Source organism: Eucyclogobius newberryi, unplaced genomic scaffold (genome assembly GCF_026437365.1).
Source record: "Eucyclogobius newberryi isolate DKJ021-1_F unplaced genomic scaffold, fEucNew1.0.hap1 SCAF_20, whole genome shotgun sequence".
Taxonomy (NCBI): Eukaryota; Metazoa; Chordata; class Actinopteri; order Gobiiformes; family Gobiidae; genus Eucyclogobius; species Eucyclogobius newberryi.
In genome coordinates, this window is record NW_027315835.1 from 18,820,292 (window position 1) to 18,847,476 (window position 27,185).

Sequence of the window (27,185 nt, forward strand, 5' to 3'; positions counted from 1 at the left end):
TCTCTCTCTCTCTCTCTCTACATATATATATATATATATATATATATATATATATATATATATATATATATATATATATATATATATATATATATAGATAGATAGATAGATAGATAAACACCTTGGCTATTTGCACCTAAAACACAAAACACATCAACAATAATGTATAGTCATACAATAACAAACAAACTTTTATTCTTAAAATCTGTCCCAGAAGAACCTCTTCATGTTTTGCTTTCAGTAAACAATAACTGGATTGCATACACATTGTAAACCTTATCTTGGTAAATACTTCTATTTAGGTATTTTAGTTTTTCAAAAGGTAAATATATAAATACATGTTCTTATTCCTTGCTTACATGCAAACACTTACACAGTACATTTTATACATACAGTACCTACATCCTTGATAAGTTAATTATATTTTGAATTTTTCAAAGTTATAAATATCAAGGCATCTGGTGGGGACAGGTTTTATTGCTACAGTCTGTGGGACAAAGTAGTAGACTTCATTCTTCAAACGTGGTGAAAAAGGATTGTTTTGACAAAGAAATGTCACTCCGCAACTTCAACATAGTTGGCTGGATAGAATCCCTCTTTTCCTCCACTGAGCACGCCTCGACACCAGCCCTGGTCGTCCTCCTCCTCCACCTTCAGGAAAACTTCACCTACGTAAAAAAAGAAACACAAAATAATAACAATGATAATAAAAACACTCTAAATAATATGAGTGTATAAAAAGGAATGGTGTTTGAAATACAACAAAAGCAGAAAAGAATTCAAATAAAATGCAAAATTTTTTTCAGCCTTCCCACACTTCTTTTAGCATGTCAGCTTGAAGGAATTTTCAAGAATTAATGTTTGCAACAAGTTACATTTTGTTTTACATTGCTTTTATGTTGTCATCTTAATTCAATTAATTACATGGAGCATTATATTAACATCCCTATGTGTGTAATAGTTGTTAGTTTTATCCATTCAACATCCATCTATCATTATGTTACATCTTAAGCTTTGCTCTATAATTAAGTATAAATAGTATTGTAGTTTATTACCTGATTTAAAAGTAAGCTCATCGCCCTCCTCTCCTGTGTAGTCATATATCGCTCGCACCTTCACTCCTCCAATCATCACCCTGACACACACACACACACACACACACACACACACAGTAAAATGTGTTCAGCATGTAACAATAAGGTCTTCATTGAAGCTGATCTGTGGCTGTGACCACTTACGGACGGGAGTTGTTTCTTTTCTGGTCTCTTTTTTTTCGCTTCAGCTTTTTAACTGGCGGAACCCATTCCTGTTATGAACACATGTACAACAAGCTTACACTTTTCAGTTCACTTTATATGAAATTTGATGTGATATATTCTTTTTTCCGTGTTTAATGTACCTGGATCTTTGGCCAGTCTGTGGGCATGCCTGGGCCGTGGCTGACCTTCCACCATTTCAGGTCGTCTTGATCGCTGATGCCCATGAGTGTGTCATGCAACTCACTGTACACCGCCTTCACACTGAAACAAGTACATATGGATTCAATGTTATTTAGACCTTTCCACAGCACACAATCAGACTCAAATTACTAGTATATTAATTGGCAGATGTTGTATGTCTCTCCTGACTCAGCACCCTCCATATTATTCTGGATTATTCCACTCACAAATCAGCCTGGCATTAATATAAAAAAACGAACTAAGCAAATAACATAATACTGAAGCATTAACCGTGAATCTAATCCAAAGATCTTGTGACCTCCACAGTAAACCCTGTACCTCTCATTGTTGGTTATGTCCAGATGTCTATGGATGGAGAGGAAGGCCTGTTTTAAAAAGCTGATCCTCATCCTCTCTTCCTCCTGGGACTGCTCAAATATGGCCTCCATCTCTTCCATGTAGCGAGGGGTGTAGGTGGTGACATCCTCCAGTGTTTTTTCATAGCGATCCTTCATCTGCGTGTATGACAAGACGTTCTTATTTTGAAAAGCTTCAGGAAGTGCTTATTATGTGTTCACTGATGTATGCATAAATCTTTGCCTTCACTGTTCCCATGGTGAAGTTCATAAACACAGAATGGTTCAATAATAACACTGCTCTGTACAAGGGAACGTCTGGTGCAGAAAGGAGAGGCTGGGGGTCATGTTTAGAGTCGGATAAATAAATATTACCACATGCATCAGGCTAATGAAACACATGTTGGTGGGGGGAAGCAGTATTTATCATTAAGGGCCTTATAGTCTCTAGTGGACGTGAGTGAGTGCTGTTGAGGAGTTGCCGCAGTGTGCTGGTCTGTCCTCACCTTCGCCTTCTCCTCCGTCAGCGTGACTTTGGCATCTGTGAACTTCTGTTTCTTCTCTGGACTCAGCTCGGGGTTGTCGTTCGCCTGCTTCTCTTTGTCGATGGCAGCTTGTTCCCTCTGACAGGCCTTGTGGTACGCCTCTCGGGCCTTCTCCAGCTGCAGACACATTCGAACACACGCTTTTTATTGAGTTAACTTACATTAAAGATGAAAAAAAAAGAGTACATGCCACGCTCATTCACAGATTTATCAAGGAATGCTGTCCTTAGTATGAGGCATTATGTTATATATATAGTCTTTGAGGAGCTTGACTTGCTGTTATTTCTGTTTGGAACCTGATTTAGAACTTGAAATCCATGCTATTGTAGACAGGTATTTGGACTGCAATCTATAAGAGGCAAGTTTTTTTTTTGTCAGAGGATAAAACGCAGATTTAACTACTAGGAAACTGTTGTGCTTTTACTGGGATTTTTTATTACCATTAGCTTATCTTCTCTATTATTATTATTGTTGTTGTGTCTAGATTCCTGTCCATCTACTGTACTGTAAATGCCTTTGTGAAGAGATTTGCCCTTGACCTTTAGTTGTTTGTTTTATTGCAAGTATAATAGAAAAAAATGAAGCAGGATTATTTTGCATATGTTACAATTGTGGCATATTCAAAAACCATATTTGCTTTTGTGTTGCACCTTGACAAGCTTTTTGGTCCAGGGTTTCTGCGCGCGTGAAAAGCTGATTTTGTTCTCATGGCTCTCCTTGAAGCCGCAGAAGATCTTTTTAGGAAACGTCTCTTTCTGCCAGGTCTTGATCCGCTCTCCCTCCTCAGCCACGAGGGACTGCGAGATGGACGAGTGGAGGGCAGACAGGCGCTCGGTGGAGGTGAAGAAACACTGCCACGCCTTCATGAGCGAGCCATACAATGGCCCTGGGAACACAGAGCAAAGAAACAGACCAAATAAATAAAACGCAGAGAGCAAGAGGGGGGCGTTGAGTCATGGAACCAATAAAGACGTAATGACCTCCATTTGTCCAAACAGGCGCGGGTAAACATTTAATAACAATCAACAGTTCATGTGGACTTGATGAAAGGCAAATGTGCGAATGGCCCTGTAACATGAAGCGCCTTTAGCAAAGACTGGAATGGGTACTCTCTATTGTTGATTCTTGTTACTTTTTAAATCAATGCTAACAATATACTGACCATGTTCTTTTGTCAGCAAGTATCTATTAATCTCATAGTTATATATACATTGTCTCTATGTCTTTTAAGGGTGTACTTCACCAAAGGTCCATAGTTGTTTCAGCGACCATTGACCTCCAAGAGAAAAAATGACATTGATAACCTGTTATTACATGGTGTTGTAATATTTAACTTAACTGCGCCCTCAAGACAGACGTTGACAGAAGCGGTTCAGTTTCATACCTTTTCTCTATGCAGTGTTAAGCAAACAAAGCACTGTACAACTCTGTGAATCACTTACTAGACTCTACTATTGTCTTCCACTTGGTGCTCCACTGGCTCAGCTGCTGAGCATACTGTTTCTCCACTTTGGCTCTTTCAAGGAAGCAGGCCACGAGATCATTAGAAGCTTGGAAAGACTGGTCAGTTCTGTGCACAGTCCGAACATAATTCCCTGGCTGAAAAAGCAGTAAGTTGTTAAGATTCAAAGATTATTTTCTACGCTTGATATAGGATCTATTTCTCACCATCCAAAAGCTTAGTTTCTTGGGGTCCTCTGGGGGCTCCTTGGGGAGGCTGGCCATTGTTGAAATATGTCTGTCATGGAGAAGCAGAAAGGGCTGTTGTCACTCAGCTGAGTAGTTAGACTGGTTAAGATGCACACACGACACAGAAAGGAAGCAGCTTTTATTGGCAGACAGGTAGCAGTGATTATCATGCCGCAGGTTGGACTTGACTGTGAAATGTGCTGTTATTGGGACGTGACAGCGGTATCTGAGAGGAAGTCACTGGCAGCAGACTCTTAAGCTACATTTGTTTGGTTTAGGCACTTTACTATGACAACTTGTGCACTCTATACAACATGGTCTGAGCTTCATGCCGAGTGCATGAGTAAGGAGAGTGCTCCAGTGCAGACTGGAATTCACAGGGTGGGATCTGACAGCAGGAATAGAGCAGCTGCCCCGGCATTCTTCCTGTTGCCTTCCCAAAATAAACAGCGGGGAAAGGTCATCTTTCACCAAGGCTCTGACTAATACAAGCTATATTATAAGCAATTCACTCGATTAATCTATCCATTTACTGGTACAATGTAGCGAATCTTTCTTTTTGCAGAGAGTGATAGACCAAACAAAAGGAAAGGACAAGCAAACAAGCAATAATGCAGCTTCATTCAGGCCCAGAGGGGAGTGCTGACACACGGATGACTAATTTCAATGTGACTAACCACACCTTATCATAGACAGAACATGGCAGAGAGGCTGCTGCTAGCTACAGCAGTCTTTTCTACTGGTGTTTTATAGTTTAACGCACTTTTGTTTCCAGTGGTAAAATTGAAAGAACAGCCCTCATGTCAAAGTGTCCAATGCACCAGCCAAGAAGAAGATCACAGCACACAAAGCGGCAGCAGAGCAGTCACACCAGGCACAAAGCAGCACTTACATGTCTCTCTGAATCACCACTGATTACTCAAGTGCTCACTTTTTACTGGCAGGACCACTCTGGAGGGTCTCCTACTCCATTTGTGAGTCCATCTCCCCATGTCCCATCCTCGTGCCTCTCTCCTCCTCTAACACAAGCTCTTCCCTCTCTCACTGATCCAATTTCTCCCCCTAGGCACTTAAAGTTACACGCACTTTGTTGATTTAAAAGTGGGTGTGGAAATGACAACACAAGCCTGGTGATCTCTTTGGTGTTAACTGGCTTTAGGGCAAACAGTTAAAAAAAGAGGGAGGAACTTACCTTTCTAGTTCTGAGCCACAGTCCCACAAGTGTCTTAAATTTTCAGCTTTCCTTATACACACTCCATGTCTGTGTTGTTTAACAAGTGCTTTAACATTGACTGCCCGCACTCTGCTAGTATTAAAACAACTGGAAGAGTCCCCCTCCTACCCTTCTTTGCCCGTCCCTCCCTCGGACTGTCTCAATATGGTGCTAATGAGACAGGGGTACTTTATTTTGACCCGGCAATGCTCACAGAATCATGTCAGTGTGGCACAAAGTCATGTGAGCTTATTAGTGACTTTGTGTTAGACTGGAGAGGCTGTCCTGTGCTATGTGCCACATTTAGTCCTGTGTGGGAGCTTCCTTTGTGACCTGCCTGCTCTGGCAGGCCTAGAAACACTGGATTGTAATAATGTGTACAGTGTGTGTTTACCTCCATGATCTGGTGCTGTTTTCTTTGGGACAAAAGCCAGGGGAACACTATCGTCGTCCAGAGACCGGTGATGATCCTCTGGCACCAACATGTGGTTTACGTTGACATTCTCCTCTCAGATCAAGGTTGTATATATTGAGTTCAAAACAAGAACTAATAGTTAACAGATTGTCAGAAAAATCTACAAAGTTATCATAAAGATATTTTTTTACATACTTTAAAACTTAAGTGTAAACCACCATTACGTTAAACATATAGGGTTTTACTAGCAGCTCAGACTGTATTGTAACAGGTATAAGACAAACTAGCATTGCACTTTCTTTAGCTTTCACATAATACACATTTTCCTTTGTAAACTAAAATGTGTTTTAGTGTTACCGCTTTTATTTGAGTAAGTTCAAACTTTGCCTGTCTGAATACAGGGGCTCTGTCACTATAATGGTTGCATTACCTCATACATTAGCCATTCTTATTTTCCTAGGATGTGTTTTTGCATTGTCAAAAACTGTCCACTTTTACAAGTTTGCAAAAAACTTGGCTGTGTTTCAGTGGTCCTAAGGCTTAATGGCAGAGGTGGCTTCACTCAGAAAAACAACCTCTGACATGTGTAATGTTGCTAATTGCTAGCAGATGGTGCACAAGAGTAAAACCTGGGCAACATGAATCTTAAAAAGCCCTTATATTTACAGTGGATTATAATGAAGCTTAAATAGGCCACCGTCATAGCAAACAGTCTGCATTCATCTTGGTCCAAGTTCTTTTCGAGCCTTGCAGGCACCTCTTTAGTTTTCTGCATGAGTGAAGAAACCACTTGGATTAAGCCATCTCATCTTCTCTCTTTTGTCCCATTAGTGTGCAAAGGCTGATGGGAAAGTAATTCTGGAAAAAAACAATGTATCGTTCAACCAGCTCAGGACAGAGGAATGGGTGCCAAATGGCTCCATTCAAAACAAGTATTCTTAATGTGAATGAGGGATAAGAGAGACAGAGACATAATTTTACCTTTTTATTTCAACACCTTAGTTATACCTATCATCATTATATATACTGTATTTTATGAAAACAAAACTTTATATATTCATTTATTTAAATACTTTAATCTCTGCATACTTATGGTCATATTGTTTGTAGTTGCATTCATTATGCATTTCACTAGACCTAAATCATAATTTGTAATGCTTTCTACAATACTGCTCGGTCCTATTGTGCCAGGGTAGTGTCCATTCACTCACAGTCACATTGAGAGAATTGCATTATGGGATACATCATAGTTACCACAGTGCGAGCAGTGTAGAAAGCATTGGAAAAAGCAAAAAACAAAACTAATCTTAAGAGAATTTGTCCACACATATTGGAAGACAAAGATTCTTAAAAAAGGTTTACATACTTAATATAGTAATTATAATATACTATGATATTATGTTTGTAATGTATGTAATTGTCAGCATGAATAAATATACTGCAGATCTATAAATGATGGGTTTTCACCTCATATTTGTAACAAATAGCTAATCTGTACATTTAATTCTCTAACGAATCTCGTCAAAAACTGGGGTATAGAAAAATGATGTATCTATTCTGGGCAAATATGTGAGGTATAAGGATTATCTTTCCGTGAAATTATGTTTTTGGACCATCAACAGCAAAGGCGTTACAAATAATGCAAGTTCAGTAAAGCAGTTGGCCACCAAGGCAGACACAGCATCAGACACAGAGTGAGGAAGTCGGTCAGACAGAAGAAGCAGAAGAAAGCCCTTTTATGATCATTGCACCTGCTGCGAGGCACACAGCACTTTATGTTATGGCATCAAAGATTTCTCAGCCAGTGCTATGGCCAGATTTGCACTTGAAATAATGTGCACATAATTCCACTTTCTTTCATCTTGCTTTCTCGTGATAGTATGTAGAAAATATGGTTATTTTCTAATATTAACTTTTGCAAATTCTATACATCCATCCATCCATCCATTTTCTACCGCTTGTTCCCTTTTGGGGTCGCGGGTGACTGGAGCCTATCCCAGTGACTTCGGGCCTTAGGCGGGGTACACCCTGGACAGTGGCCAACTTGTCGCAGGGCCAAACACAGAGACATAGACATTACAGACAGTTCACTCTCACATTCATTCACTAGGGCCAATTTAGAGTCACCAATTTTTACCTAACACATGCATGTCTTTGGACGGTGGGAGGAGCCGGAGAACCCGGAGAGAACCCACGGTAACACGGGGAGAACATGCAAACTCCACCCAGAGAGATCATGTGACATTGGTCTGGTCCGGGAATCGAACCCATGATCTCCTTCTTGGGAGGCAAGAGCGCTAACCGCCTTTGCCTCATAAAATTCTATACATATATTGTAAAAATACCCTGACCAGTGATTGCAATCAGCACAGTACAAACAAGTGGATTGTAGATACCATTGAACATAGATATACTAAGGCAAAAGACATACATAGCCGAAGCATTAATTTGAGCAATATGGTATATTATGAATAATAATATGATTCTTTTATCATTTTAGCCATGATTTACAAACAGAATCTTTGTTGTCATATTTTGACCATGAGTCCATTGCACACAGCCATTTGATTCTCAGATGTGCTTAAAGCTACAAAACAGATGTTTGGCGTAAAACAACTGTTTCACGACAGTTGAGAGGCCAAATAAGTTGAGAGTCAGTGGTGGATTTCAATCAGCAACTTAAACTCTTTAAGAGTTTTCTTTCAGCAGATGGTGGCAGTCCATCTGTTAGTGAATATAGAAGTTCATGTATAAGTTTGTTTTGATAGCACAAAATGGTGTCCAAGTTCTATTTGACACACACATTTCATATCTCAAAATATATTACTGCATTTTCAGTGTATGGCATATTAGCAGCCCTTTGTCCTCACTCTTGTTGATGTCCACTTTTCTTCTCTGGTACATCCTTTGACGCTGTATGCCTATGTTAATAAAAATAATAATTCCCTTTGATTCACCTTAAAGATTCCCCCTCAGTCTGTGTCCTGGGGAGAAGTGACATGCATGGGAGAACTGGGTACCCTGGGGAGAGAGGTTAAATCAATACATAAGAATGAGATAGAGTCAAAGGTTGATAACAAAGTTATTGTAGGATAGGAAATACGGCAAAGAAAGAAAGAAATGACTATGATAAACAAAGAAAGGGGATGGTCTAGCTAGTCTGTTGGGAAGTCCGTACTTTCTTTGTGATTTTTATAGATGTTTGTCCCAAAGTTGATCCATCCTCCCTCACCTGTCTGTGAGCTTCTTCAATGCCCGCTCGATGTTCATGCGGTGGCCCACTCTCGTCACCCCCAGGTCCAAGAAGTCATCTTTAGTTAGTGAAGGTAGATGTGACCCGTCAATCTCATTGTCCATAAAACGCTCCCTGTGTTCACCCAGGTTCAGGTACGTCAGCCAGTCCGCTACATCGTACTTGGTCCAGTAGGGCAGGGGCTTCACAGCAAAGGGTTTGGCTGGTGGTGGTGGGGTGAGGTGGGGAAAGTTGAGGCATGATGGGCTGGGGGGCAGGTGTAAAGGGGAAGATGCCCCAGAAAGAAAGTGGGTGGGAGATAAGGAGCGGGAAACAAGCAGCGGGTTTGGACTATGCATCCCTGATGGTGAGTACATTGGTGATGTTGAGGCCTGATAGGGATCTCCAAGAGGGAGGCTGGGGGAGGGAGGGGTGAGTGGGCCGGGGAAGTCAAAGGGGCCAGTGTAAACAGGTGTGCTGGGAAGTATGGGAAGTGAAGATGGCCTAGGTGGAGCAGGGTTTTGCTGTTCTGTATTGTAGATAAGAGGACTAGGGGCACGGCGGCGAGAAACTGATGATCGCATTTCTTTTGTGGGGCTGCCCTGGAAATCAAAAGTCTGCCTGCGCATTTTGGAGCGTTGCTTTGGTGATGTGGGATAAGGACAGAATGTGGGAGAATGTGGAGGGTGAGAGTGGACCGGGGATGTGGGGATCTGTGGTGATGGGGAGCGGGTCCAGTTACGCTGCACTGGTACTTGAGGCGAGGGGGAGACGGCAGGGGAGGCAGCCAGGTTGGGGGTGAGAATCTGACGGTGTTGTGGTGACGAGGTTGGTAAAGGTGATGTGGAGCGACCAGTCGGAGGACTGTGGAAGGCATCAGAGTAATCGGCAGAATATCTGAAAAAGACAAATATGTATACCTTAAAAGAAAATACATAAGTGAAGTTGAAACTAACAACAAACAACAAAACAAACAACAAAAAATGTCGATGCAACTTTTGTCACAAAACATTAATGGGAAATGACAGGTGAATAGGGTATTTTCAGTGTGATATTTTTGTTATTTACAGCTTCAACCACAGAGGAGTTAACCAAACTCCTTGGGGACTCCGCTGGGAAAATAGCTATTATAGCATGTGGAACTGTCATAGTGTGACAGTTAGGTTTTAACACCACTGTATTACACTGACTAGATACTAGCCTCACTGAGGCCGTGATTCAACAAACTCTATTATACTACTGCTTTTTTTTATAATTACTTAATGTCAAGCCATACAAACCTGTTCATGGTGGGTGACTTGATAGACTGGCTCCAGTCGTCCATGCTCTTCATACCGCCCATCTGCTGCAGCTTGGAGCTAAGCTCGTTGATGATGTTGGCCTTCACTCCAGACAGAGGTGAGTGTAGTCTGCGGCCATCCATGGCCATGGCTCCTCTCTGGACCCTTTCATGTTCATGCTCCTCCAGATCAACCCAACTCACTTGCCGGGTATCCATGGGCCTCTCTAAGCATGCTGCCAAAGTTGTTCCAAAGCCGTCCTCCATTTTAGATCTGACCTGTTTACCTCTTGAATCAGTAAAAACTCCATCAAACCTAGGATCGTCAGGATTGCCTTGTCTGTGCAGCTGCAATGGAGCAGGATTGGTACTATTCTGCCGCCGTAGCGCAACTGATGGACCCCTCCCTCCCCCTTCCTTGTAATGAGTCATCTTTGGAAATGCAGGATTTGCCAGTTTAGCACTGAGCACATCAAATGTTTTCCCACCTGAGTAGGCTGTGCAAAGATCCTGATTCTCAGAAACCTTTTCGGTTTCTCCCTCTGCCCCCCCTCTGTCACTCCGTAGTCCAGACAAACCAAGCATCTCCAAATGATGGTCACTACTGCTGTGACTGTCCAGCTCCTCTATACCAGAGTCAACAACTGCATCCTGCCACTCGCCACTCTTATGAATTGTGTTGGGATAATGTGGGTGGTCAGCAGCTTTACCTCCTGAGGCAATGCCCCCTTTCGGCCCTGCCATGCTGTAGTCAGAGGTTGTGGGGGAGGTTGTTGTAGTAGTGGCTGCAGTGGTTGCAGTCATAGTTGTAGTTGCGTATGTCATGGTGGTAATGAGGGCAGCAGAACCTCTGTCTTGAGCCAAGCTTTGTTCACCCTGAGATGGGTCATTGGACTGACTGTAATAGGGCAGAGACTGGGACATAGGCTGGGGTCTGTGCAGTGATGTTGGAGCAGCAGCAGAGCTTGAAGCAGCTGTGGTTGTAGGTGGAAATATCTGAGGCGAGGGGTAAGATGGCGACAGGGCGGATTGTGTTAGTGTGGCCACTTCGCTGTCATACGAGGTTAAACTGGACGTGGTTGAGTCACCTTGTGAAGTCGTCTGGGAGGTGTTTTTGGCAGGAGGAGGAGGTGGATGGTGTACACCCGTGGCATTTTGTCCATGATGTGGTAAACCCCTCTCATGCTTACCGTTGGCAAATTGTATTGGTGGGGGTAATGGGTCAACAAAGACAAACTCGTCCTCTACATCTATCGACGGAGCAGGTGGAGGGAGAACCATAAGTCCTAGACCTTCCTGAGACTGTCCTACTACAGCCCTGCCCGCACTGTCATGCGATGAGGCTGAAGGAACCGTGTATTGAGGGATGTAGCCGGTGTGAGAACTGTCAAATTGAAGAAATGAGGGTCGGCATGGGGCTGGTTGACTCGGAGGCGGAGGTGGTTGTACCATTGAGACAGGCCTATTTTCATACACCTCTCTCTCCTTTGTGGTAGGGTAATACTGTGGTGAATACTGACTGGTTCTGTCCTCCGAAAAGCGAACTCTAAGACCTTCTCGTGGTCCTCCTTCCTTTTCTTTCTCCACCCTTTCTCCACCACCCAAACGCAATATCCTCGGGGACTGGGGCCGGCTGAGTGATGCCGGAGAGGTGGTGGCTGTAGGTGAAGTGAGATGCATTGACACTGGCGAAGTATATGTCGACTGACTAGGGGTCGCAAACAGTGAAGGGGTTGGAGTTTGAATGGGAGTGGGAAACGCTCCAACTGTAGACATCTGACGGCCAAAATATCTATCATCACGTCGTGTCCTACGGTCATCTTTCAAGGCCCTTTCTCTGGCCGCTAACGCAAGACCAAGAGGCGATGATGGATCAAGTACTTTTCCAGTCAGTGGATGGATAAACGTAGTAGCAGGCTGATGGCCATACATTGAGGGAGCTGACTTGGGTTGGCCATCGTGACTGATGATCGGCGAAGAATACTCTGGCAAACCAAAAGCAGGGGGCATACTACTGGAGTAGTTGACATAGTTATCTCCAGAAAACATACCCTCATCAATAGACTTTGAGGGCCTTAATCGAGGCATAGGCACATCCATTTGAGAGCCATGTAAAGGCTGAATCCTGGTTCCGTACTGTCCACCTACATCGCCTCCACCCGCTTCTCCCTGGATATCCTCTTCAGACGACAGGAAAAAAGAAGCACTTTTTCTCCTCATGTCTCGGAATCGTTCCCGCTCCTTGCGCGCTCCTGCCCCATCACCCCCTCTAGCGCTTCCCAAACCTCCATATGGTGTCCCAAAAGAAGATGTGTAGTCCAGGTTTTCGACATTTTGTTGGGGTGTAACAGTAGGAGTGGTTGATGAAGATGTTGCAGTGGATGTTGGTGGTTGGGGCGATGTGGTGAGTGGCTGGGGCAGGCTGTTGTTGGGACTGTCCGATGTGTTATCCACAGAGGGGGAAGGGGGTTCTTCAGCGTCCTGAGATTGCTCTGCCTCCATGCTGCTTCCCTGACTGCTACGGCCACTGCTGCTCGTGGAGGGGGCTTTTACAATTATAGTAGGTATTGGGATAGAACTCTTCTCTTTAGGAGCTCCAGGTTTCCCTCTATGCTGTCGAATTCCATCCTCCACTTTTGATTGCTTCATCAGAGCACCACGCCCCCCTCTCCTGGCCCCACCTCTGCCCCCCACCCCGGGCTGCTCTCTGCTCCCCATTTGTGAGTGTTGTGGCACCGGTTGGGGTTTAGGCTTTGCACTTGTTGGTGGTGTTGCACTACTGTATCCTCGCCTCAACCCGCCCATTTTCCCACCGCCTCTTTTTGGTGCTTCTTGCTCTCGGACAAGTCCTTCAGATTGTCTTCGAAGAGTGGGAACTACACCCCCTGGTCCTCCTCTGTCCCAACCTGCTTGAGTGGGATGTCCTGCCTGTGGATGGTGCTGGTAGTGGGCTTGGGAGACTGGGGGTATTGGCATGGCGGGGCCTCTGCCAATATAAGGGCCGGCAGATAGGGGCGGCTCTGGGGCGGATGTGTTTGGCGGTGGGGGGATTTCCTCTGGCCCTGGTACAGAGAGGCTCCGGGATAGCTTCATAGCGGGTGGGTGAAGAAATCCACGTTCCTCCTCCATTGCACCTAAACAGACAAAACAGTTAAGACAAACAAGACAAATACAAATATGGTATCAAAATATCTATTTCAAATGGTGGAGGTTACCAATGGATTTCTGCCGCATCATAACTGCATGTTGAGGTCCCTGTCCTGGCTGGTAGTGAGCTTGATTATAGACATAACCAGGTCCAGCCTGCATCATACTCATTGATGATTGCTGCTCATAGGTTGGCTGTAGAAAAAGAACAGAATAACCAAACAAAATCCATACATTTAACTTAATGTACAACCCTAGGATTCTGGCACTGGGTTGGTAACAGACGTCATCACATGAATAAATGTCTTTCTAAAACAAATCTTAGAAAAACCTGTGATTTTATTTTTTCTATTTGGTGTAAATGAAAAAGGTGTAAATGTATCTAGCCACATCATTTGTCATGCATTAGGCAGCAGGCGATTAAAGATGAATGGACACTACCTGACTCACACGAACAAGTGTTCTGGTGTGGGTGGGCTATTGTCAATCATCCTCTGTAATGACTAGCAAGGGCAGTGGCTAAAAAAATCTAAAGATCAAGATGCTTTGTGCATCAGGATTAGTCACTAAATCATGACTAATCTGAGATACATGTTAATGCAGTACAAAGTTATTCTCTCTTTGTAAGATATAGGAGCTAAACATGGTCAACATAACATTGCTACAGTCAGAATCACAAAAGGTTTTATTTTGTGATTAAAAGTTATAAAAGTCAAGAGTACCTCGTTGGGAGTGTTGGGAGCAATAGTCTTGCCCCGGTCCCTTTTGCCCCCGTGACCCCTCTGTCCCTGGTTGTCCGGTGTAATCGTGTGTTGGGCAGCAGCCAAGATTTCGTCCAGCTTGTCTATGACACAGAGTGGACTATGAGGTCAGCATGACTCAAGTGAGCACAACAAGCCCCAAGCTTGTTCCTATTCCCACCTCTTGCCATATTACTTCCTTTTAAAAGAGAGGTAAAAAGCCAGGTATAGATTTGGTGGCACTCCAATAACACTAAATATTTTCTCAGGTGCTGCTCTAGTGCATGCATCAAAGGGGCCAACGAGACAAGGTAAAATTGGTATTGAGCCTTAATTTTAGCTTTTAGAGATTTGTCTTACTAAGTGCCATTTGATAGACAGTCCTCTTCTTATCAGGGCCCTGGGATGGTTCAAACTCTGCAAAAAGAGGAAGAGCTTCAAGTGATGTCATTTTAATTAATGTTGGTGGGCTGATGGGTGCAATGATAAGACCTGATATTCACCTGCTTTCTTTTTCCATGGAGAGGCAGCTGTTGCATGCATTATTTGAAAAATAGAAATCAAATGTATGACTCAAAGTGCAATGCACCGCAGCATGCTTATATATATATATATATATATATATATATATATATATATACTCTAAAGCAAATGAAAGGATGGAATAAATACATACACTATACTGGTCACGTGACACATGTGATGGCATGAGGGCTGATGAGTGGACAGGGACTGTGATGAAGGACATAAAAAACAACGAGGGGACACAATGCCACCATTTCCACACCTTTTTCCACTGTACACATTTGGAAAGATTAAAGGAGAAAGAAAGGTGCGTTATAATCATATTTATAATTGGAGCAAGTTTGATTGGTCAATTTAGCTATTTATGAGAATGAGAATAGCTGTAGTTCTTCTTAAAGCCTCTTTTATCGTCTTACCCATTTCTTCCAGCTCTGATGTCATGGACTTGGAACGCAGGGCGATGGCAGGAGGGGTCAGTCTCTTAGTCTGCTGTGGTGCTGCCAAAAGGGAATCCGGCCAAATACAGTCTTAGTGTAATGTTTAGTACGCTCATATAAACATACAGTCACCAATGACAACACACTCCAGCAAGCTTTTTAGAAAGCCACTTACAAGCAGTCTGTGTGTTGCATAATAGCAACAGGAAGTGGGAGACATTGTGAGGACAATCTTACTCGTACCTCGTTTCTTGGTGGTATCTTCGAGCTCCGGGTTTCGTGCCACCATGACGACCTTCACCATCAGGCTGTTTCCCCCCTGTCGGATCATGTTGACCACCTGCCTATGACCGACCTTGACCACATTCTGCCCGTTCACCTGACCACCATACAAGAACATTATGAAACATTATACTGTAGCACAAACGTTCCATGCTGCAAAAAATGTTTGGTCCCTTTCTATCCAGAAGTAACTTCAGCAATGCCAAAACCAAAAACCTGACATTCCTGAGCGATTAAAAAAGCTGCCACAAAAGTGACTCATTGCTGGTTGAATATGTAACATATAAATTAGCATTTTGTTGTATTTAAAAGAGGTGCACATTTAAAAAAAACATTAGTAAAGGGACAAAAAAACTGTTTTTTGGCACCGATAAGGCTCTGTGATTACAGTAATATTAAGTGGCTGTGGCTGTGTAGCCTACGCAGCACCCTTTTCCCTTTTCCTCAAGAACAAAATGAACTATGAAACTAAATTATGCACTGATTAAATTTGCCTTTATACACACATACAAGTGTAACAAATATGGCAATTTTAAGCCGTGCCTCTGACATCATGCTTTATGTATAAACAAACTGGAAGAGCAGCATACAATTCACTTGAATCTTTAAAATCGCAATAAAATATTTGACAGATTATTTATTCTAAATCTTGTGATATCACATTTTAGAGTCACATGACTACAACTAAATATCTTTCACTGACAGTTTGGATTTGGATTTGTACCACAATGAGAGCCCATCTCCAATTGTTTTGACGTCAAGAAACAGTATGCTGTGCAGTTCAAATATAGCATTGCTAATCAGTGCTGACCACACTTTTTAGATTAAACAGTTTTTCGGTGGAAAACTTTCCTTTTTGTATATATAGGCTTGTGTTTAAAGCTTTGGAAACATTGCATAATGTGCTAAGACTGAACCAAATGCTGAGTAAACAGACAAAACTCATAATTAACTGTAATGTACCATGGGAACCTCTGATTAGGTGCCATGAAACATGGTCCCTACCTCGATGAGGAAATCCCCCATCCTAAGGCCGGCCCTCCAGGCCACGCCCCCCTCATCGACGGACTCCAGGTACTGAAGTGCAGGGAATGCTGGGGTGGGGGTGAACTCCTCTATGGGAGTCTGGGCTGCAGGAGGTTAAAGGGTGTTAAGGAAAACAGCATATTTATCAAATATTATGTGGGCAGAATCTGATCACAAACTTACCCTTGGCGCCTCGCAGCACAAAGCCAAAACCCTCATTGTCTTTCTTCTGTAGCAGCACTGTCTTCTCCTTAATGATGTAGTCACTTAGAGAAAGGCAAGAGAAAAAAGCATCTATTTCAGACATACTGCCTCACATTATACTTTCAGTGCAGCAAACGGGAAGGTTGGATGAGGAATACATACAAAGAGATGATGTTAGTTTTTGTTGAAGAAATGTGTATTTGAGGGTTAATGCATTTTGAAGAGCCAGACACTGGATCAGCAGGAATATGCAGTACACAAATAATGAAAACCTTTGCACTTAGAACTATGTTTGGCATCCATAATATGATCTCTCATAATGTGACACTTCTAATTAGGCATTTCAAGACAATAATCTATATCCAGACCATTCTGGGAGCTGGGAAGACAGACAGACTGGATGAGACTTGTGGTGTAGTTTTGCCATTATCCCATTATTATATTACCATGTCTGGGACTTTTGACCAAGCTCTCTGTAATACACTGCACACGGGTGGTCAAATGCACTCCACGCTGCCACATCTCATGAATCATTTCTGGGCAAGTGTTTCCAACAATATCAATTCCCCCTTGTTCTTCCAGTGAAACCCACGGCTCAACAAGAGATGGATGATGTAAGAGGAATTGCTGCTATTTCTTTAGAGGCAGATCATTTCTGCATTATCTGGCACTCGGTCGTTTAACTCTAAGTGACTTCACAACAAAAAAAAAAGGATTTGAAGTAACAAAAGAGCTGAACGGGAGTTGTTTGTTACAGAGGTCTGCTGCCAAAACAATGGAGCTAGCAACAAACATTATAGGAAGTAATTTCCAATGCTAATCATTTTTTTTATTTGGAACTTCAGGCGGGTTTCTTCATAATATGCATAACACTCTATTTAGCTGCGAGTTAAATGCCTCCTACACTCAAGAGACAAACTGCGGTGCTATACATTCCATCTCTGAGAAACACAAAGACATTTACACATAAAAAGCTGGGCTAATAGTTATCCGACTGCTTTGGCAGAATGTGGATCTGGACATTTTAATTAGTCTAGCGATGAATGTAGCCACAAAAGGTCATATGTCTACAGTATGTCCTCCTTTTATCAGTAGTTTAATTGTCAGGAATACCTTTCACTGTATAACAAATGAGTATGCAAATCACATCATGCCAATTTGAAGATAGTTGCGGTGATATCCTGTAAAAAGAAGCCAAGAAAGTGGGAAGAAAGTGTACTCTATCAATGAATCATTTTAAGAAGTGGTCTAAAAAGTTAGCTCAGTACAGTAATGCAGCAACATGTGAGCCCTGGAGGCGCAGTGGAGTCATGAGCCATAGGCCTCGAGTCCCAGACTTCAACACCAAGCCATAACTTTAGCACCCAGCAGGCGATCACTAATTTCCCCTACTGAGGGCCATCCCTTATGTGTTCTCCATCAATGTTAACTGTTTCGCCAACGCACGGCCGCCTTCCACCCATCTGCTCCTCACACCTCACTCCTCTTTTCTCTCACCCTGTCCTCACATCATGCCTTCCTTCTCAGAGGATCAAAGTAACATGCAGTGGGTGGACGCTCCAGTGGGCCGGTCAGCTTTGGGTCTACCTCTCCCGGAGGTGGGTCATTATGTTCTGCCTGCAATGGACTACACTCCTGAGTCATCCTCTCCACTTAACACAATTACAAGAGATTAGAAGCATTTTAACATCCACCTGCTTTTGGGTGCCTGTATGAGGACTCCACAAGTGATCCACTGGCGGGTAACTATGGACATGAAAAAACAAGCAGCAGAGATATGTATAGCTGTATTTTCAGAAGAGACACTCCCTCAACAGTCGAGCAATATGACGTATACAGCTTATATGTGAAATGTCTATGTTCTTTTCAGAATGGACGCACACGCAAACCCAACCACCGGCAACACCGCACACCCCCCTCTCACTTTTATCCCCCCAGTGCAGGTAAAACGGCTCATAATAACATATCAATGTGGACATGGGTTGGTTGGAAGTACAGACAGACTATAAACGGGAAAGTGATGAATGAATATGATGTGCTTAGAGAAATCATGACTCAAAGACAATGAAATACACCCACACTGTCTGACTGAAATGCATCAATATGAGCCGTCGCTAACACACACAGGGACGCACACATGCACACAAGAGGGACAAAAGACATGCAAAAGAACTAAACATGCTGCAGTCTCTCGTCAATGGTCGCCACATTGATAAAACATGCAGGGAGGGAATAGACAATCAGGCATCCTTGTACACGCACAGACACACAACACATAGCTTATTAGACTGTCTTTGAAAAGGCACGGCCTGTCAGTAGCAACATCTACCTCTCCCCTCTCTCCATTGTCCTCTCCTCACATCCATAGCCAGCCAATGAATGAGGAAACAGCCCGCTACCTGTAAATGTACCACACGCTCCTGTTTCTGGGGCCCAGTGACGGCCACGAAGAAGAGAGGGAGAGAGAGAAATCTCGCTCTCCGCATCCCCCCATTGCCGCGAGCCCCCCCTTTTCTCCTCTCTCTCTCTACAGTGCGCTCCTCACACCAGCGTCGCACAACCTCCCCCTCCTTGCTCGTCCTATCTACAGCTCAGCCTCACACAGGAGAGAGAGAGACCAAGGAAGACAATGTGGAGCTAAAGAGGACAATTCCCAGTGGTTATCACAACACGGGGGGGACAAGGGGAGATGGAGAGAGCAAGGTGCAGGTTGGGAACGCAGTGGGGGGATGGGTGAAGAGCAAAAGTCAAGATGGGGACTATCAATATTATTTGCTATTCGGTTAATCAATAACAATAATAAGTTTCAATAAAATCATTAGAACTAAAACAATCATTTTAAATATTTTTTTGAATGTGATGTTTCCTCTCACAGTAATTGGATCAAATAAACTTTAAAATATTATAACATCCTTACAATCAAATAGGGGGTAAGTGAATTTTCATTGCACATTACAAGCTTGACAACGATCCAAAATACAGAAGTCATTAATAATTCACTCTGTACACATGATGGTCATAAGCTGCTCCTGTAGCCACAGCTGCCCTGGGGTGGACTGGGAAAAGCAAGGCTGATAATCTGCTCCAAAAATCACCATGTACTGCATGTATGTTCATTAACGTGCACTGCCCTAACCAAATAAAGAAATTAACAAACAAATAATAATAGGAACAAGGATTGAACCGCTGACCGCCAGGTTCATAGGCAAACTTTGTATCCACTAAGCCAAGGCTCAGTATTGGCAATACTGCCAGCATCTACTAAGGCCAATCAATATCAGGGAAAGTAGACGATCCATATGTTAGTGAAATGAAAAAAAATATAAAGCTAAACAGGTAAATCTGTAAAGGACTGTTTTTATGGTGCACTAAATGTGCCTGTAGGTCCCTGTTCCCAGAGCTGTCAGCGCCCCTCGAGTGAACACGCAGCTCTACAACAGTCATTGACATTCTCCTGAGCGAGGAGCCATAGAGAGGGGGAACATGGTCCGGATCACAGTGTAATGGAGCACCTCTCCACTTCACCATGTGGCTGCAATTACCAGCTCCCTCCACATATGTATCAGGACCACGGGCTGCCTCTGCATTCATTTAAAAAATAAGTCAGGGTGAGTTAAAGGGCTGTGTTTTCTGAATGACAAATGTATGACGTATGGGAAACTGTGACCTTCAAGACAGGTTGGCAAGTCCTCTACATTAGCCCAAGGAACTAATTGGAACTTGTGCTGTAGTCATGACTCATCACAGTATGTTCTTACTAAGAGACACATCCAGCTGCAGAGGCGGCAAGGAGAAATTATCTCACAATATCATATATGGACCTAGAGTATAAAGTTACTGTATGATGTTTTGTTTTGTAATTGTAAAATCTATAGAAGAATTATAGAATTATCATGCAATAACAATGCTACAGTGACCTGCCCTAAGAAGAAAAAATATGTTGTACTTTCACGGACCCATAGTGTAGTCTTTTCTTATATGGGCCAGAGATGCAACAAAATGTTGCATTTAGTTTCTGGTAGATGTAAATGGGAAACACATTATGTCGTAAGTGTATTCCAAGTATTCCAATGAGTGATAACATGGAGTAGTGTTACTCCAAACAGCTTTAACATTACACTGTCCCTTCACTGTGCTCTGTATCTGTTCTCCATATGAGCTCTGTTATAATGTTTATAATAGGATCATCATATTCTTGGGTTTGTAGCAGCTGGACTTCTGATGCCTGGCCAGCAATTTCAAGCGGAATACATATGAAAAAAGAAAAAAGAAAAAACACAACATAGCAACGCAATAATAAACTCAACACTTGTTTTCAATTGATGTCTTGTTGCTTTTTCTGTTTTTTTTTATTTATTTATTTTTTTCCCATAGTACACGCAGTATGGAGATACAGGGGTCAAACACACATGCCATTGTGATGGAGCTCCTGTTGCCAAACAACAGAGTGTCAACTATTTCAATCACCTTGACTGGCCTCGCAGGTTCCCATTACAATAATAAACTCAGCAGCTGCCTACACTCATGTGGCAAATCACAGCTACAAATATATTCTCCCAACGACTGCGCAGTTTAATACTGACTTTATTAGCCTTATACAAGTTGTAAATGCCTTTGCAACATCCCAGCATGCACTGGGTGAAAGATTAAATGCATAACGATATCTACATCTGGTTTGGAATCTCTAGTTCACTGTTGATCTTAGCTGTCCCCTGTCACGACTTGTTTTTCATGATGTTATCAGAAGTGGACACCGCCTAAGTTCATGACTGTGTCCTCTGCGTCTTCGATGACCACATCTGATTTTGCTGAACCTTAGTAAATGAAAATCCTTCAGCAGAGCAGGCCACTTTGTTGAGAGCACAGTTTTGAAAACAAAGAGTTTCCATGTGTTACCCAATATTGCTGTTACACACTGAATGAATGATGATGTGACTACTTTGGCCATTTACTGTGTTTTCATTGGCTCAGGTATGTAACTGTGATAATTGTTCTGGCAACGACTGCAGCAATCCCATCTAAATTGTGTAAACTATCTAATTAAACGTCTCTGCTCAGAGAATGGCTTGATTCTAATGACGTCAATAGCTGCAAAGTAAACTCCAGCTGCTCATGCTTATGGTTTTCGTCAAATTTATTTATGACTTAGGCAAGGTTTGTTATCTTTCCACAAAGCAAGTTTTGTGAATCACTGGGATTTTGTCACATATAATTTTTGGAGCTTTGGGTGGCTATAACGGCTCATCAAATACATCTGATGCATAAGCTCTAACATAATTCTGTTAATAAAAGTATCCTACGCAAACATATCTTCTATATTCTTGATGTATTTTTTCTCAAGACTGAGAGGTTTATTTCATAATTGTATTGATGTACTTAAGGTGTATTTGTTTTAATAAGATGTACTTTCTGGTAAACTGGAAAATAGTTAGTGCTTCTGGCTTTGTATCAAGTTTAAATGTAGGGGGTTGTGTGAAATTCTATTAGCCAATCATCTGTCATGATTGGCTAATAGAATTTCATGACAATGCACTAAAATTGCATGGACCACTTTAAATATGATTATGATATTCAACTTTGTCTTCATAATTACTGTGGATATTTCTTACCTGGGCCCATCAGTGCCATCATAAGCCCCCACAGTGACGTTACGGAAAAGCTTCCTCTTCGCTTTCTCGCTGCGTGTCTCTGCAAATATACAGTCATGTGTCAGTGCCTTTCTGCTGTAGTCTTTTTATATCACACATCAAATATGCAGTATTTACTCCGTGTTTCTAGGTGGCTACAACACATGGCTCAGTGTATGGCTCACTGATCTGAGAAGAGGAAAGTTGAAGTGCCTCTGTCAGCTGCTCCTGTTAACATCAGTGTGTCTGTTGCTACTGCGATTTAAAGGAGACATCCAGCCTCAGGGAGAATGCACCCTATTACTCATAGAGACCACTGTCACGTACTGTATGTGCAATGTCCTTATGGGCACAGTGAATCATTTATGCAATGTCTAATTTGAATTGAAATAAAATAAGATATCTGTTTGAATAAACTAGACACACACAATTCACAATTCAAACATTGAAATTTTGCCTGTGTTGGATGTAACATATAATTTTACTCTTGATTTGAGTCATTTTAATCTGGACTGAAAATGGCTTTTGGATGATAGCATCTCGATTAAAAAAACAATTATCCAGATGACTTTGAAACTTTTACTACCATGGACAACTCCTGAAAGTATTTAAAAACCTTCCCATAACAAAGAATGGCTTACATTGACACACTGAAGCCTGCGACTGAGACTCACCAGATCGATTGTCCTTGCTGAGAGCTGCCACTTCTTCCACACAGTCAGAGGGAAACCATCCAGTGCGACCTTTCACTGTGCCCTCCCAGTACCCGCCCTCACCTATGCTTAGCACTACAGCAGAAATACATACAGATAAGAGCAGAGAAAGCTTTGATATGCACAAAAGACATATATTTTGATTTGTATTGGTACCAAGTTAAAAATATTGTTCGTAGTAGAATTTTCACCTTTGACTTTGTCCCCTTTGCTGATTGAGATCTCCCTGTCTCCACTGGCAGAGTAGGATTTGGTGGCCACATACACGCGTCCTGGTACTGCGCTGTACATACGCTTCACCTGGCCTCCCCCGCTGCCTGCTGATGGCGCTCTGCACAAAAAAAATAAAAATCTGTCAAACTTTTGATAGTAAGAGCATCGGCAATGATTGCTAAAAATGCTCATTTAACTTTGACATTTGGGCGTGTCGGTCTGTTATTCTGGGCATAAAGCGTAAAGTATGTTAGCTGATTGTATTGTAAACATGAACTAAATGGCAGTACAAAATCATAACGCATGTTTTAGCTTTGGTTTTCACTGTACGAGATGGAAACATTGATAAAACAAACAAACATCACTATCTATTTACCCCTGTCTTCCGCGTGGTTGTCTGTGCCTCTCCTCCGTATCACTCTGCCCCCCTCGCCCTCGGGATGGGGACCTGTGTCGAGTTCTGGGACTGCTGGAGCTCCTCATGCTCACTGACCCTCTGCGCTGACCCTACTCCAACAACGTGACACACTATAAACTTGAATGATATGTTGAAGTTACCGCACCGGACCATCACCTGAGAGTCTGTACCTGTCCAGGGTTGGGATTGTTGGTGGGCTTGTTTTGCGGGGGTATGGGGTCCGACTGGGTCACGGTGTTGTCACTGTTGGCTCGCAGAAGGGGGTGGTTGTGTAGTCCCGGCAGAGGGAGGGTGTGGGAGCTCTCTCTGCGTTTGGGAACATACTTAGGTGACTCCAGAAATGGCACTAAGAAAAGAGGAGGAACTATTCAGAAACTTTGGCTAGAGAACAACCTTAGAATACTAAATGAAAATGAATGAAAATCCTGGAATCCATACAAAATATATCTCTCTTGACCAGTTACAGTCTGCAGAATAAATCAACCATAAATGCTTCACTTACTCCATTTTAAAAACACTAAAAAACATACCTACATCTGTATCTTTATGGTTTTTGACGAGTTCCCCGAGTTCAAAGTGTCCGGACATAACTGCCAACTGAAAAGCAAAACTTAACCATCTATTTTCAAATAACACATTTTTGATTAAACACATTATTACCTGAAAAGGTGTTTGGCCGTGCTTGTTTTTGGCCTCTTTATCTGCTCCTCTGTACAGAAGAACCCGTACACAGCTCTCCTACAAGCCCCAGAGAAACACAGACAGATTTTGTAACATAAAAAAGTAGTAATAATGATTATTGCTGCTGGTTTATTACATAGCACTTGTTTTTCATACTCGCCTTATTGTAGAGGGCTGAGATGTGAAGAGCTGTATTCCCTGAGGCATTTTGAGAAGTGGTGTCTGCTCCATAAAACAGCAGATGCTCCAAGTGCTGGGCAAAGCCGTTCTGACAAGCCTTCCACAATATCAAAATAATATGATTAGGAATAGAATTAGGTCACAAATGTGCAGGAAGTGGCACAGATTACAATGTTATCTGTCAAATTTGTGAAGTTTGATCAATTACTACACACAACAGTTATTGTATTCTAGCAACTAAGGGATTGAAGTGAGGTAGACTCAGGACAATGGCCAGTTAAAGTTAGGGTCAACGCTGACAAACAATATCCCTCACATTCATTCATATTTCACACGGGATTCTGGATTGGGGAAAGCTTCAGAGGAATAGTGAATAGTAGAGTATAATAATGCCTAACCATTAAATTTGTTTGTCTGTCTTGCACTGGATTAGAACCTCATTTGGGACTGCTCATGATTACGCTAATAAGAATAGCAAAATAAATCATGTTGAAATCTCCTCTGTGCTACTTTTCCCTGTGACTGCACCATTTAATACCAGTATGATCATAAAATCGTCGTAAAACACACAACAAATCAATTTTGCACACATCGATTAGGCCACGTTGGTTTCCCGGCACCGCGATGAAACACAAGCATGAGATTTCCTTCATCTTTTGCTGCAGGGATGGAAATATCACAACACGTGAACTAAGTAAAGACACAGACACCCAGAGCGCAGTCACACCAAAATAAAACACCATGACAACCACAATGCGCACGGCTTAATCACCACATGTACGCACTGTAAGGGAGGCAATGCCACCAAAGACTACACTATATGTGGTGTTTCTTTCTGAACTATTTCATTAGGTGTGAATGACGGAGATGGAGGGATGACGTGTACCTTGTGTATTTCTTCCATTCCAAACTCCTCTTCATCCCTGTGCTATGGAAAGAGAGAACGGTTGAGTGAAAAGGTGACAGTTCCTGTAGCTAAATCTCTGTTCTGTAATATAGTGTATTAACCAGACAGAGATAAGAGTTGGTAATGGAGCATTGCTTTAAGACATACAAAGTTTATTGGACGGATGAAAATGAGACAGGGCAGTAGATATATTCTTCAATTCTATATTTTGTGTGTGTGTGTGTGTGTGTGTGTGTGTGTGTTTGTTTCTTTGTTTTGAAGTACCTGATGTGATTCGTCCCACCCATTCTCATCCCTGGTACCCAGCTTTGCCCTGTAGTAGAGCAGGGTCTCACAGCACGAGGTGTCGCCCCCTGTCAGCACAGTGTGGTAAAGCGGGGTCAGGTCACAGCGATCCTTGTAGTTTGGAGAGGCCCCCAGTGACAGCAGAGACTACAAGGACGAATAATGCATCTTAAATGTGACCAAAACTTATGTTGTCGGTATTTATGTTACTACTTACGAGCAGTCCGGTGTGATTGTGTGCTCTGACTGCCTTGTGCACTGGAGTCAGCCCATCTCTGGTCCTAAAGTCATGGTGTGCGCCCCCCTGCACCAGCGCCCTTACCCCCTCCACAGACAGACCAGCCTGCATGGCCACAGAGAGGGGCGTCTCTGACCAACAAAGGCATTAAGTAGGTCATTCTGACATTATCCAGGGCCATATATGTAATTTGCACCAAATACATTGTGATATAGAAAGCCAAAACAAACCACTCATGACCTTACCTCCACTGTCAGAATCATGGAAATTTGGGTCAAGACCTTTTTCAAGGACTTTAGCTAGTTTCTCAACTGCTCCAGTTTGAATGTAATCAAGAAATTTCTTGAGACTTGCCTAATAGTAAAAATAGTGAGGTTAAATGATTTATTTAACAACAATGCAGAAGAATTTGATAAAAAAAAAAAAAAAAGTACCTTTGTGGAGAGCTTGGCGAGTGCTTTTTCATCCAGATTGGTCTGTTTGTATACTCTGGTTTTGTACCGAAACTGAGAAGCAAAAACAGTGGAGAATAAATGTGTCTGAACAGACCTGTGAACAGCTGAATACTTTCAATCTGTTTAATGCTTCTGCAAAGGGAATAAACGCCAACGTTTTTAAACTGCAACAGTACAGCAATGATTTGAAATTAAATTGATAATGTTTTTTTAAAAGCATGTAATCCTGGCTTTCACAAACAACTCCCCACAGCACATAGAGTCTTTGCATCATGGCTAAAGAGATGATTATTCAGATAACTAAAGTCTATGAGTGTTTGAACAGATTTAGTCTCCCACTCATTATCACTGGAACAGCTCCACCACTTTGTTCTCTCAGTTATAAAGCCACACTTTCTCTGTTTTGGGGAAAGGCTTGATTTAAAATGATATATTTGCATGATGAAGATAGCCAAATAAGCCTACCGGACAGCTTTATGTCAATAGTAATATTTTTGATATATAAAAAAAAACTAAATATGAAAAAGTTATTGTACTAATTTAATTGTAATGGCACATTTAATGGCACATTTAAGTGTATTTCCATAGGGATAACAAAATGCCCATATTATAGAAATAAATTACATTTAATGTTGTTATTGTCTAATATGATATGTTTTCTTTCACAATTATTATGAACATGTACAATCACCATTACAAAACAGAGTATTAAATAATATTTAAAGTGCCTAAATTACCCGGGGATAAACAGAGTTGGTTATTGGTAATATTGGTTGATTGATTAACTTATACACATAATTAAAGTGAATTTGGCACTGGATAATTGGATTATAGTTGGTAATACACTTCAGCTAGCTAGTGTCGACAGGACAAATATGACTTCACATATAGAGTGTGTAAAACATAGAGGAGATTGTGGAATTTTGGCAAGTGGCTCTT

The 27,185-nt window shown here is 42.2% G+C and overlaps 2 protein-coding genes across 4 annotated transcripts in view; both read right to left on the bottom strand.

The window, feature by feature from the left end:
• Positions 1-175: 175 nt before the first annotated feature.
• LOC140369059 (protein kinase C and casein kinase II substrate protein 3-like) lies at positions 176-5,400 on the bottom strand. 3 transcript variants are annotated; one of them, XM_072456282.1, is made up of 10 exons: positions 5,222-5,400; positions 4,009-4,078; positions 3,783-3,939; positions 2,991-3,226; positions 2,302-2,457; positions 1,779-1,954; positions 1,400-1,520; positions 1,239-1,306; positions 1,056-1,135; positions 176-668 (listed from the first exon to the last, which is right to left on the bottom strand). In XM_072456282.1, exons 2-10 carry the CDS (start codon positions 4,063-4,065, stop codon positions 556-558), a joined length of 1,164 nt encoding a protein of 387 aa, XP_072312383.1. In that variant the 5' UTR covers positions 4,066-4,078; positions 5,222-5,400; the 3' UTR covers positions 176-555. The 3 variants fall into 3 exon arrangements, with proteins under 3 accessions (XP_072312383.1, XP_072312382.1, XP_072312385.1); XM_072456281.1 differs by lacking the exon at positions 5,222-5,400 and adding an exon at positions 4,922-5,088; XM_072456284.1 differs by lacking the exons at positions 1,056-1,135; positions 5,222-5,400 and adding an exon at positions 4,922-5,089 and having other exon boundaries at positions 469-668.
• Positions 5,401-6,631: 1,231 nt separating this feature from the next.
• LOC140368608 (SH3 and multiple ankyrin repeat domains protein 1-like) overlaps positions 6,632-27,185 on the bottom strand; it is a 35,848-nt gene continuing 15,294 nt past the window's right edge. The window contains exons 4-29 of the mRNA XM_072455574.1: positions 26,226-26,297; positions 26,037-26,145; positions 25,771-25,922; positions 25,533-25,700; positions 25,248-25,289; positions 24,342-24,458; positions 24,161-24,238; positions 24,031-24,097; positions 23,671-23,846; positions 23,459-23,589; positions 23,061-23,200; positions 22,831-22,944; positions 22,139-22,217; positions 16,509-16,591; positions 16,305-16,429; positions 15,261-15,396; positions 14,997-15,077; positions 14,843-14,851; positions 14,559-14,585; positions 14,416-14,472; positions 14,038-14,159; positions 13,384-13,510; positions 10,170-13,302; positions 8,890-9,786; positions 7,986-8,678; positions 6,632-7,581 (exon numbers count right to left, since the gene is read on the bottom strand). Of these exons, the coding sequence (XP_072311675.1) occupies positions 8,630-8,678; positions 8,890-9,786; positions 10,170-13,302; positions 13,384-13,510; positions 14,038-14,159; positions 14,416-14,472; positions 14,559-14,585; positions 14,843-14,851; positions 14,997-15,077; positions 15,261-15,396; positions 16,305-16,429; positions 16,509-16,591; positions 22,139-22,217; positions 22,831-22,944; positions 23,061-23,200; positions 23,459-23,589; positions 23,671-23,846; positions 24,031-24,097; positions 24,161-24,238; positions 24,342-24,458; positions 25,248-25,289; positions 25,533-25,700; positions 25,771-25,922; positions 26,037-26,145; positions 26,226-26,297 (6,291 nt within the window). The 3' untranslated portion in view covers positions 6,632-7,581; positions 7,986-8,629. The remainder of the gene's footprint in view (positions 7,582-7,985; positions 8,679-8,889; positions 9,787-10,169; positions 13,303-13,383; positions 13,511-14,037; positions 14,160-14,415; positions 14,473-14,558; positions 14,586-14,842; positions 14,852-14,996; positions 15,078-15,260; positions 15,397-16,304; positions 16,430-16,508; positions 16,592-22,138; positions 22,218-22,830; positions 22,945-23,060; positions 23,201-23,458; positions 23,590-23,670; positions 23,847-24,030; positions 24,098-24,160; positions 24,239-24,341; positions 24,459-25,247; positions 25,290-25,532; positions 25,701-25,770; positions 25,923-26,036; positions 26,146-26,225; positions 26,298-27,185) is intronic.